Source organism: Astyanax mexicanus, chromosome 5 (assembly GCF_023375975.1).
Source record: "Astyanax mexicanus isolate ESR-SI-001 chromosome 5, AstMex3_surface, whole genome shotgun sequence".
NCBI classification, from domain to species: Eukaryota; Metazoa; Chordata; class Actinopteri; order Characiformes; family Acestrorhamphidae; genus Astyanax; species Astyanax mexicanus.
Window position 1 is genome coordinate 10314825 of NC_064412.1, and position 12827 is coordinate 10327651.

General features: G+C 37.6%; 1 protein-coding gene across 1 annotated transcript in view; it reads right to left on the bottom strand.

Moving 5' to 3' along the window:
• Positions 1–393: 393 nt before the first annotated feature.
• camk1a (calcium/calmodulin-dependent protein kinase Ia) overlaps positions 394–12827 on the bottom strand; it is a 38827-nt gene continuing 26393 nt past the window's right edge. Inside the window, exons 6-12 of the mRNA XM_022675651.2 lie at positions 11405–11531; positions 9725–9800; positions 7449–7561; positions 6060–6138; positions 5837–5924; positions 4064–4232; positions 394–2770 (exon numbers count right to left, since the gene is read on the bottom strand). Of these exons, the coding sequence (XP_022531372.2) occupies positions 2679–2770; positions 4064–4232; positions 5837–5924; positions 6060–6138; positions 7449–7561; positions 9725–9800; positions 11405–11531 (744 nt within the window). The 3' untranslated portion in view covers positions 394–2678. The remainder of the gene's footprint in view (positions 2771–4063; positions 4233–5836; positions 5925–6059; positions 6139–7448; positions 7562–9724; positions 9801–11404; positions 11532–12827) is intronic.

Sequence of the window (12827 nt, forward strand, 5' to 3'; positions counted from 1 at the left end):
AAATGTTCCAAAATATGTGTTCTGTATTGTATTACAATTTCTTAATTCATTTTGAGAATTGAGCAGACTATTCTGCAGATGATGACTTATATGATGAAATTGTGCTGACATGTTTTGAAGAGAACAACCATTACACTGAGAACTAACCAATTAAGATAGATCAACAAGATGCATTCTTTTGGAAAATGTACTAAATGTAGGATGATTGTGTTAAGTGTAGGCTACTTGTACAAAACCATTTGCAAAGATGTACTAAGTGCTTGAGACATGTACAAAGCATTTGAAATGTGATGAAAGCAATGAGAAATGCCATTCTGTTATCAGAAACTGCAAGTTAGTTTGGGAATTTGTCCATGTTATTTTGAGAATGTCATCTCAGTTTCAAGAAATGAGCCAAACCAATTGAGAAAAACTGTAAAACGGAAAGAAAATGAGTATTTACTCAAAGGGGGATAAAAATCAAATCAGGTAGAATGAAAGGCTTGTTATTGGGTAATAGTTCTAGCGTACACACTTTTATAACGTCTGAGCCATTAAAGTTAATGCATTAAGTAGTGTGTTCCTGTTTGTTTGGCATAATACTGTGCTTGCCAGTGCTAAGCATAACTCATTTATAAATTAGCTTGATTTTAATGTAGAATGACAGTCGCTGCTCCAGTTAATCTCAGTAGCCTACTTGTTTCGACAAGACAAGAGTCCTCCGCTGCCCATTAGACTACACTGGCCTACAGGTAATTGTGTAGCAGGAACAGGACAATTAATACTGTAATTTATTATTGTGAATTATTATCATTATTGTTATTTGTGGAAGGTCACATTTGCTTTAAAATAATAAAAATAAAAACAAAAAAATAAGGTATTCTGTATTATTTTGTCAGTTTTAAATTACAGAGATGAAATTCTTTATCAGCTCCAGACAATATTTGTGTACAAACAATATTCCATATAATATGAAGGGGGAAAAAATGAGAGATATCTATCAAGTGCATTTCACGCAGTATTTAAAAGTGTGGCCCCCCCTATTAGTGCCAAAATACTTTGTGTCTCCAACATCATATACAGTAAAAGTTTCAGTCAGTCTTTTTTATATTAGCATAGTGGTAATAATAATATTTATATCTCATATGTTTATCATCGCTTATGTAAACATTTACGAGGTCATGCAAACATTAGACGTCTTCTCAGAGGAGCACAATACAGATTACAACCAACAGCCCAAAGCTGAGATCCCTGCCCAAACACCTTGAATCCAGGCAAGCTTCCATTCAGCATATCTTTTGTACTCTATTCTTCATCATTTAGACTGGAGGGTTTTTATTTTTTTTATTGATATTTTATTTTTGAAGTGTTCACAGAAGCTGATGATCTACTGTTTTGTATTTTTTAATTTGCTTAAAATAGAGAATAATGCACTAATACATCTTTTTAAATGCTTATTGGCTTGGACTTTTTGGACAGTTCTTATAGTATTTAAAGATTATTCAACTTTTTAAATATTCTTCATGCTTGGATGTCTCAATCTGAACATCTGGGGCTAAAATACAGTCTATATATTTTTTTTGCTCTACTCTTATGTGGCATCCAAGGAAACCAAGACTCCCAAAGGGGTAAAGGTCTAGACATAGGCTATATTTCCTTTTCAATAGAAAATCTCCATTCAAAATACTGTGTAGTCCAGGACTAGGCTTGGTCCCTGTCTGGGAGACTGTCTCAACTGGAAGAGCTTGGCTGATTTAGTCTTCCTCCAGTCGTCAGGAATCAATCTCCAGACAGTCCACTTTGCTCAATTCCTTAAATCAGACTGTCACAAGTTTACTGAAGTGAAATTCTAGACCTTAGAGGTCCCTGAGGTTAAGTTTTTCAAAACATCTGGGTTAAATGACCACATGAAATTTGCTAGATTTTCTATTTAGCCATCAAAAAGCTCCATCATTTCCAGATATGCTGATGCTGAGTGAAGGTAAAGTCCAGGAATCTCAGTTTGAGCCTCCGACGGGACACTCAATCTGTCTCTCTCCTTTCACTTCCAAAGACCTGAAACCACAGTCCCCATCACACATGAGGAAGCTCCAGCTCAAAGCTGTGCGAAAACCAGCCGATGTTATTAAACCAGTCTGACGCAGAACACAGAGTCAGGGATACGGACACTGCATAGACCATACATCAAGTAAATACACCATGGATTAAGGCAAGGGGACTTCAAAATCAAGCTTAACATAGATCACAGGGGAGTATGATCACCTTGAGTTTCAGAAATGCTCTTTTTGTCAATGATATCTAAGCTTACAAACCCTGACCTGTTTGATTTCTCACACAAAGTGAACTCTCGTCAGAGGTCAGGAACCAATTTTTTTTTTTTTCAAACAAATCTCACAGCTGAAAACAACCTGAAAACATGGTTTTCTTTGGTTGGGAAACAACGCATAGCAAAACAGACAAAAAAAAACAAATTGGGAGTTACAGTATATAAGAGTATGAGGGGTGAAATCTTCAAAGCCCTCCCCGACCATCCCTTCTCCTTCTTCTCGTTCCACATTTCTTTCCTCTTGCTCTAGCTCCCTCTGTTGGACTTTGAAGGGACAGTTCTGTGATCAGGGCCAGACTGGTGGTGGTAGGAGTGTTTGTATGTGATGAAATCTGCTGGGTTCCTCTGGGCTCTGCACACCACCAGGGCTTCCTCAGACTCTGCTGGCCGGTCGACAGCAGTACGCACAGCTTCTCAGACTGTCCCGATCAGCGCTCCCCCGCCGACCGTCACCAGCAGGAGAACCTACCCAGACATACGTCCATATCAGCTCAGATATACACAGACAAGTAAAAAGTATTTCACTACTGTACTTAAGCACTAAAATGCTGTATCTGTATCTCCTGGAATATTATTTTTACTTCACTACTGTACTTAAGTACTAAACTACTGTATCTGTATCTACTGGAATATATATATTTTTACTTCACTACTGTATTTAAGTACTAAAATGCTGTATCTGTATCTACTGGAGTATTTTGTTTGCTTCACTACTGTACTTAAGTACTAAAATGCTGTATCTGTATCTACTGGAGTATTTTTTTACTTCACTACTGTACTTAAGTACTAAAATGCTGTATCTGTATCTACTGGAGTAACATTTTTACTTCACTACTGTCCTTAAGTACTAAAATGCTGTATCTGTATCTACTGGAGTAACATTTTTACTTCACTACTGTCCTTAAATACTAAAATGCTGTATCTGTATCTACTGGAGTATTTTTTTTACTTCACTACTGTACTTAAGTACTAAAATGCTGTATCTGTATCTACTGGAGTAACATTTTTACTTCACTACTGTCCTTAAATACTAAAATGCTGTATCTGTATCTACTGGAGTATTATTTGTTTCTCCTACTTTCACTTTTACTTCACATATTTTCTATGAGTTTAAAACTTTTACTCTGATACATTGTTATGTACTGCATTGTAACTCATACACATTATCACTAAAGTCAGAGTGGTAGATGTTCTGCACTGTTACCAGGTTTGATGAGATCTACATTAAAAACTACATTACACAGTACTGTACTTTTACTTTCAGTACTTCAGTACTACATTTTATGATAAACTACTTGAAATAAATAAAGTTTAAAAAAATGTGAAATACTTTTGGAGCTTTTCAAGTCACTTTTTTAACACAAAGTATTCCTTCTCTTGATCTGACTGTTATTCTCATTTCACCCTGTCCTTTAATGGTCAGGACTCCACGGGAACACCATGGAGCAAGAATTATTTGGGGGGTGGGTCATCCTCAGCACTGCAGTGATGCTGAAAAGCAGGGGGTGTATTCATATTTAAGTCTGTTGTTCTGGAATGAGTGGATCACACAGCAGTGCTGCTGGAGTTTTTAAACACCTCAGTGTCAGAATAGTCCACCAGACTGAAATGTCCAGCCAACAGTATCCTGTAGATAGCTTCCTGTGACCTCTTAAAGAAGGACTAAAGGATGACCAACACAAACTGTGCATCAATAGATTAAAAGCTTCTGTCTCTGACTTTACATCTACAAGGTGGACAAGGTAACAGTGGTCTTACCGTTCTCCTCCTCTAGCTCCTCCTCCTCCTCTTGCTGCTGCTCTTTGGCGGGCAGGAGCAGGTGTCTGTGGCAGGGGCTGGTGGACGTGATCTGGCTCGAGCCCTCCAGGCTGGTACCCAGCTGCAGTCTCCTCATGTGTCTGACCACCGCAGTGGCATTGAAGGCTTGCTGTATGCACAAGAGCACGAGATAACAGCATAAATAATAAGTAATAAAAGTCTAAATTGCTGGTTTAAATCCCGGTCATGCAGCTTGCCATCAGCTACCGGAGTCCTGAGAGAGCACAATTGGTCTTGATCTTTCTGGGTGGCTAGATGGTGCTCTCTCTCCCCCCACATCACTCCTAGGGTGATGTCGATCAGCACGAGTCGTCTGTGAGCTGTATCGAAACCGAGTCGCTGAGCTTTCCTCCGAGTGCACTGTGATGCATCACCAGCAGTTCAAGAGGAGGAAGAGTCTGATTTCACATGTATTGGAGGAGGCGTGTGCTAGTCTTCACCCTCCTAGTGTTGTGGCACCACCAGTGATGGGGGATATCCCTGAGTAGCAGCTGAATGGGTAGGACAATTGGCATAGGTATATTAGGAGAAAATGTGAAAAAAGTACAAATTTGAAGAAAAAAAAAAAGTTAAATTTAACGCAAATTAATTGAACGTGTTAACACATTATCACAACTTCGTAAAATATGTTTTTTTAATGTTGTAATTAACATTGCAGACTCCGCAATGGGCTGTTGCTCAGTTCCTTATGTCTGGTCTGGTCTGAAGACTCTTCTTCTTCTTCTTCTTCTTCAGGCGGTAGGTTAACACCTTTCACACTTCAGCTCTGGATCAGTGTGTCACTTCTCTAAGCAGTCCTCTGCACTTAACCAGGGTGTTGTACTGTTAAAAAGTGTATTTACAGTGTAAATCAAGCTATGATATGGCTGTTGTCTCTTGGGTTAACATTTAAATTTTGCCCAGCTGCATAAAACACCATATTTTTTTTATTTAAGTGTGGTGCTGAAATAAGGCTTGTCTTGCATACAGCATCACCATGCTTTATCTGCAAATTTTGTTTAGTAAAATTAAGATAAAAGATAAATATTAGATAAAATGTCTGAGGGATTTTGTGCAACACTAAAGCTAGACTCTCAGCGCTGCTCAGCATTATATGGCCCCATGGCCGAGAAACATTATCGAAAGTCCTCCACGCGGCCATGCAGACATCATGAACTTACTGGTTGACATCGACACCTTACATCTCTCTGATCAACTCATATTTCTGAGGATTTTCTTTTACTAGCTACTGCAGACAATAGAGGCTGAGAAAGTTTCATGTGCAGCATCCATATACAACTCAGAGAGACCTATAGTATTATACAAAGAACAAGAAAAAGTGGATTTTAGCGCAAGGAGACCTTTAAGGTAATTAAGGTACGCAGCTGGTGGAAATAAACCTCTTTATACAGTGTCCGGAGGTCACAGAGAATAAGTTTGAACTTATTTTACGAGAATAACTACAAAATCAACTATTTTGGTTCTGTTTTGCTGTTTTTAAATGCATGAATTTCTGATTCTAATCTTATATTGTGGTCTTACATGCAAAAACACACTGCTGAGAGTGCAGTACAGTAGCACTTTAATGTTAACTCAACTGCTTATCTGAGTAGAGTAAAGATAGTGCTCCATCTGATTCTCGCTCGACCATAAAAGGATCATCTCAGTGCTTAGGTACTTTAAGGAAACCCAGATGAGATAAATGCACCTAAGAATGCGTGAGAACACACTGACCTTCCACTTGCTTTTGGCGAAGTTCTTCTTCATCTGAGCGCTGACAGACTCGTGGATGTTCTTATCGAGAGCAGTATCTCCTGAAATCCTACAAAAAGCAGAGAGAGAGACAGAGACAGAGGCGAGGGGATGATGCAGACTGCTCACTTCAAAACGCTGCTGAACAGAGATTTGATAACAGAGCTGAAACAGATAGAAGCACAGAGCAGTGGTGAACTCTTACCATGGGTGCAGTAAGGCCTGTTCGCACGTGTATCTCAGCGTGGGATCTTTCTCCATGAGGTGGCATATGAAGTCTTTAGCTAGGAGGAGATTAAATCACATTTATTTGTTGTATACAGTAAATAGCCATACACAGGAAAACTCACAGTGAAAAGCTTAGATGACTGTCTGTTCACTTGGCTAGAATGTGGTGTTATGATACATGACAATGATGATAATGATACAGGAGTTATGATTATATATTATTTTGCAATATACTGCAATACTGTAAGCAAAACGATATATTGCAATCAAATGTTAAAAACATGATCATAGTGGTTGTGGTTTAAACACAACAAAAAAAGTAACATACTGTATTTTTGAGAATGAATATTGTATTAAAATACTTCAATATATCAATATTTTCTCACACCACTATGTAGTGTTGTACTTCTAAGTCCTTATTCGGAATTGGTCTTGTCTTAAGTGTGGTGAATGTAGTTCTTTGTTAAATTTATTTGCTTAGGTAATCATGTTTTGCATTTATAATTCATTTATTATAAATTCATTTTATTAATTTATTAATCATTATTATATCAAATTCTTGCATTTTGGAAACACTATATGCTAATAATGAATTATATGTTTAGTTTAAATAATATTCAATGTTAGATATTACAAAAAATATAACTGAACTAATAATATACAGTACAGCTGAAATGTTTGGACACACCTCTTCTTTTCCTTTCTATTTTTCTTTCTAGTTTTCATTATATTTATGATTTTTTACATGGTAATTTAATTGTAAAGTCTATATTAAAGCTATACAGGAACACATGTGGAAGTGTTTAGTAAATAAAAAGTGTTAAACAAACCAGAATATGTTTTATACTTTAGATTCTTCTAGGTATCACATCTTTGAGGACAGATCTGCACACTCTTGGTATTTTAATTTCAGTGTCTTCATGAGGGAGAGTCTCCTGGAATAGTTTTCTCAGCATCCTGAAGGAAGGAGTTCCTGGAGGTGCTGAACAATAGTTATGTAGCTTTTCCTTCACGCTGTAAAGCTCCAGATCATCACAAATCATTGAATGAGAAGGTGGGTCCAAACTTTCAACTTTCAACTGTATATCTGTTATGTATAATACCTGATCAATGAACGCATCATAAAATGTTCAATTTTCTTCTTTTTATTTTTACGTGAGAACAAATACATATCATGTAGTCAAGTCTTAGTCTTATCTTGGTCCTGGCCACTTGACTCGACTGATCTAATGTGTTCTGGTCTTGGTTTTGACTCAGACTTAGTGCTTATGGTCTTGACTACAGCACTACTCCACCATTAAACATGATTATCTGTGTATACAGTTTGAATTCAGCCAAGAAACCACAGCAGTGAGCGATGAATCACCTGAATCTGAAATGTCGTCCCAGTACGGAGAGTCGAACTCGTACTCCGCCTTCAGAATCTGTTCAAACAGCTTGGCATCATTTTCATCATAAAATGGAGGATAGCCACATAGCCTGGTAAAAAAAGACACAGCAGGGTAAGAACTTAAGAAGTGTTTGTGCGCCAGAGTCCCTGGACAGCCACTCTATTTTGAGGAACCATTTTGCTAAGGTTCTCTCTGCTTGAGTGCCCATTCACATGAATACGTAAGTTAGTTCACTAGGCTTGCCTGAATTCTCACTGGGGATACAAGAAACAGAAATGCTGAGAGGTGCCTGGCCAAAAAAAGTCGCACCCCAGATTTAAGTAAGTAAATGATGTGGGGTTGATGGTGTAGTTGGTCTGCAGGTCTAGGTTCAGCAACAGTATGTGCTGAAAGAATGAGGTCAGCTGACTACCTGAATATACTGAATATAGACCAGGTTATTCCATCCCATTCATGGGGCTGGAATTGTGAAAGAGTTCAGGGTTCAGGGAGCATGAGATCATCATTTTCACACATGGATTGAGAGAGTTCACCACAGAGTCCAGATCTTAACCTCATTGAGAATCTTTGGGATGTGCTGGATGGAGAATGCTTTGTGCAGAGGTCAGACTCTACCATCATCAATGCTGCTGCAAGATCTTGGTGAAAAATTAATGCAACACTGGATTGAAATAAAATCTTGTGACATTGCAGAAGCTTATTGAAACAATGCCACAGTGAATTCATGCTGCAATCAAAGCTAAAGATGGTCGAACTGAATATTGTGACCCTGTGAGTGTGTGACCTTTTTTTAGTGGCCAAGCAGTGTATAATTACATTTAAAGGTGCTGTACACTCTAAAAAACAGAGGTACGATATGAGTACTTTTTTGTACTCGAAGGTACACTCTTTATAATTGTACCTTCAAAGGTACAATATTGGTCTTTACAGGGTCAGATTTGTTCCCTCTGAAGTACAAAGTAATTTCTAACAGCAATAAGTACAAATTTGTACCATTTAACCAGCCAAAGGGTACATTCAGTATTTTGCATCACTGTACTAATGAACAATATATATTTAAATTGCACATTTTTTATTTGAAAGCCAGACAATTTTGTATCATCAAGTTTTTGAGCCATATTTAGTTGATGATAATGTTTATAATCTTTATGATCTTTACTGCCACAAAAACCATGGGTACAAAAAAGGACTTTCACTGAAAGGTACTTTTTTGTGCCTCAATATAAGGTACAGCCCCAGCGACAAGCTTTGTACTCTTTTAAGTACAAATCTGTACTTATATTTCTTAGAGTGTATATGACTTTGGTAAACAACATTATACTTCTCAGTCCAAGCCTTTTTGATTTTACAGAGCCAGGGCTGAGTGAAAACACTGAAAGCATGTTCATCTACTGATTAAAACCATTAGACTAACAAAATTCAAGTTCGTTCAACCTGGAGTGTTCATCTGACATCATCTGAAATAAATAACTACTCACATATGATTACAGTATGTATGTGTTTTGTATTGTATTTTATTTATTTAGTAACATATTGTTGTCAGCAATATTTTAAACAATATACAACACAGACCACAAAACTGTATAATCCCCTAAACTCTTGAGTTTTGTTTAAAATGTGAAGATGCATATCTGTAGGTAATTTCCTGATGTACACAGTGCACAGATAATCTGGATACTCCATCGGGGCGAGATGTACGTATATGTGTAAGTGATTAGTTATTAATGTATTATGTAGTACTGTTATTATTTAGATATTTAAGAATAATGTAAGATAATTATTCATTGAATAATCACCAAGCAGAACCTTTAAAAACTCAATTATGTCTCAAATAAGATGGTTAATGGCATTTTTACATAAAGTGTTAATTAGTGAGTTTAGGTAAGGATTTAGTATTATTATCAGATCTGGGTTATATATGACATTTTCATATGTAGTTTATCTTATATGTATTTTATGGAGTTTAATAGTATGTGATTACAATATGTGGTTAAAGTATAGTATGTAGTTTAATTGCTCCACAGCCCAGTGTGGGGGATTGAAGCTCTGTGTTCTTAGCTTTCAGTTTTATTGGGCTTGGTGGTGTGAAGCTTCTACTGGCTGTGCTTTTCTATAGAGAATATACAAGCTGTGCGTGCACTACTGAACACCTGTGTCAGCACTGAAGCACCTTAAACCAGCTGAATTCACTAAATAGAAGGGGTTTCTGGACCCGTTTGCAAATATAGTGCACTTAATTGAAGTCACTCACAAAATGTAAGAAATGACTCCTATGGACCAGCAGTCCACGGCTTTGCTGTAAGGTTTCTGCGCCAGGACCTCAGGGGCTGAGAGAGCGAGAGAGAGAGAGCGAGAGAGAGAGAGAGAGAGAGAGAGAGAGAGAGAGAGAGAGAGAGAGAGAGAGAGAGAGAGAGAGAGAGAAGTGAGAGAGAGAGAGAGAGAGAGATGTTAAGGACTCTGGTGTTCTTCTGCAATCTCTCTTCTACAATCATTTTCACTTGTAAAGAGAATGAGGACAACATCAAAGAGCTCAAGGCACAGAGAGCACTTCTGATCGCACTAACAGCCGACACTACTGAGAACTTGATTAAATAAAGGAAGAGAAAGAGAGAGAAATCTCTACAGAAAGGTACAGAGAAACAGAGAGAACAAAAAAGAGAAAATAAACACAAAAAAGACAAACTATATGAGAGGAAGAGAAAGAGAAAGAGAGAGAACACAGAGGTAAAGAAAAAATTGAAATACATAAAGAAATAAAGAGATATGATGAGGCCAAGGCAGGGTTAATGCTCCATTTTAAAAAGTCAAATTTAATGCTTTTTAAAAACCTTTTTAAGACCTCAATAAATTTAAGTGTAAAATAAAACTTAACGTTTCCCATTTGTTATCAAATTTCTTTATCAATTTTGTTTCATTGTGATGCAGAACATGTTAGCTAGCTCTCTGCTAACCCTAGTTTTCTCCTTGGTAATGTAGCTTACTCGTCCCTAATGTATGTTAGCTAGCTCGCCACTAATGTTAACTCCGCTAACCTTAATTGTCTCCCGCTAACGTTAGCTAGCTCGCCGCTGATGTTAGCTAGCTCTACGCTAACCTCTCCCTAGTAACTCGCCACTAACGTTAGTATGTTAGCTAGCTCACTGCTAATGTTAACTCTGCTAACCTTAATTCTCTCCCGTTAACGTTAGCTAGCTCGCCGCTAATGTTAGCTAGCTCTAAGCTAACCTTAGGTCTCTCCCCAGTAACTCGCCACTAATGTTAGTATGAGCTTTCCCACTGGCATTAAAAACATCATCTATAAATGTAATACCTACAGCAAATTTACAGTAAACCTAAGACAATTTAAGACCTTAATTATCAATTTTAAGACTTTTTAAGGACCCAGGGGAACGCTGCAAGAGAGATACAGAATAATTTAAAAACAAAAGAATATTAAAGAGAGAAAAAGAGAGAATAAAAAGAGTCCTAAAGAGGAAAAGTACATGGAAATAAAAAGGCAGCATTAAATAGAGATAAAGGGACAAAACAAAAGTGGAAAAATATGAAAGAAGAGAAAGCATTAAAATAATAGTAATAATAGTGAAACAGACAGAGATAGAGATAGAAAAAGAAAAAGAAGAAGAACAAGAAGAAGAAACAAAGACAAAAAGCAATAATAAAAATAAGTAAGAGTGACAAAGAAAGGAATACAGAAGAAAAAAAAGAAAAGAAAAAAAAGACCATGATAAAAAAGAAGAAAGTCAGTAATAGCAAAAAGAGGGACAGAAAAAAAGGAAAACAATGCAGAAATACTAGAAAGTATATAAATAAAGTGTGAGAGATATCAAGAAGGAGTTAGAGAGAAGTGACAGAGAGAAAAAGAAAAAGTTGAATAAAAAAGAAGCTAGAGAACGAGAGAGAGAGAGAGAAAAGAATGAGCTCTTATTCATACCCACATATCCCGGCGTTCCGCAGGCTGTGGACATCACGGTCCCCGAGTCCTCGATTTTCGACAGTCCGAAATCGCTGATCATGATGTTGGAGTCTTCGTCCATGCTGTAGTACAGCAGGTTCTCCGGCTGCACCCGGGAAACACAAAACCAACAGAACAAGTCCTTAAATCCTCTGTAACAGCTTTCAGAGCTTCAGTCTGAAAAAACAGAACTGCACACTAATCCCACAGGACTCACAGGACCTTTATAGAATTCCAACAGGAGAAGGAGGAAGGAAAAGAAGATCAATAAACTCAGACAGGATAAGAGTGTGACAAAATGGGAACAGGAAGGACATGACAGCAATATTCTGATCAATAACAGGAATACAGTTAAAAATCAGTGTTCTCAAGTCTCACGCTTTGAGTTCACCTCAGCGAGTTCAAACGCTCACACGCCACACATGGTATTTTTCACGCTTGCCAATCCATCGGCTGTATATTATAATATATTATAATAGACACTGTCCGATTCGAAAGTTCTGAAACACACGTCACAACGTGAACAACTGAAGGAGAACGGCGACAACCCCAAGCACCAACCCATCCCCCCCCCCCCCCCCCCCCACAGTTTAACAACTGAAGAACTGCGTGAAAATCCCCCCCGTTGAACAACTGAAAAAGAACAGCATGCATCCAACACCACAACCCCCGCCCCCCCCCCCCCCCCCTTGGTACAACTGAAGAAGAACTGCGCGCACCCACCAACACCACTTTCATCGAACCAGTCATAGTGACAGAGCCTCAGTCTCCTGGACAATGCAGAGCCCCATCCAGAGAATAACATTAGTAATTAGTTTTATATTTTTGTTTTTTATGTCCTACATCATTTTGTATGTATGTTTACCTGCCACATTTTAGTGCTCATACAACTCCACAATTTCCTAGCCTTATGTCTCACATTACCTTTGCTGTGCTCATTGTTTATTTAAATGTATATAGACAGTGAAAAGAGGCTTGTTTTACATGTTTTTCTTTTGCTAATCTTCACCCACCTCTCTAGTGTTGGGCAATTGCTAGAGATATTTTGAGTTCATATGAAGTCTGGATAATTGATGAAAATTAGGTTAAAGTAGAAATAAATAAAATGAACATTCATTGTTTTTATGTGTCGGAGTGATTTCTTTTTTATTTCTGCCCACATTTAATTCCGTTTAATTTCTAGTTTTTTCCCTTTCTTTCCATGTTTTTGTTCTCTTCGGATTTTCTTGCTCTCCCTCTATTTAATGCCATACATTTGCAGCTGTTTGGAGTGGGGTGAGCTGACTGGTGCTTTTGGAAGGACTGTTTGATTCTTTTTTTTCCCCACTTTTTTGTTGGATTATACTGGATTATACTCATGTTATACTTTAACTCACCACCTTACCATCACACCAGAAATGCC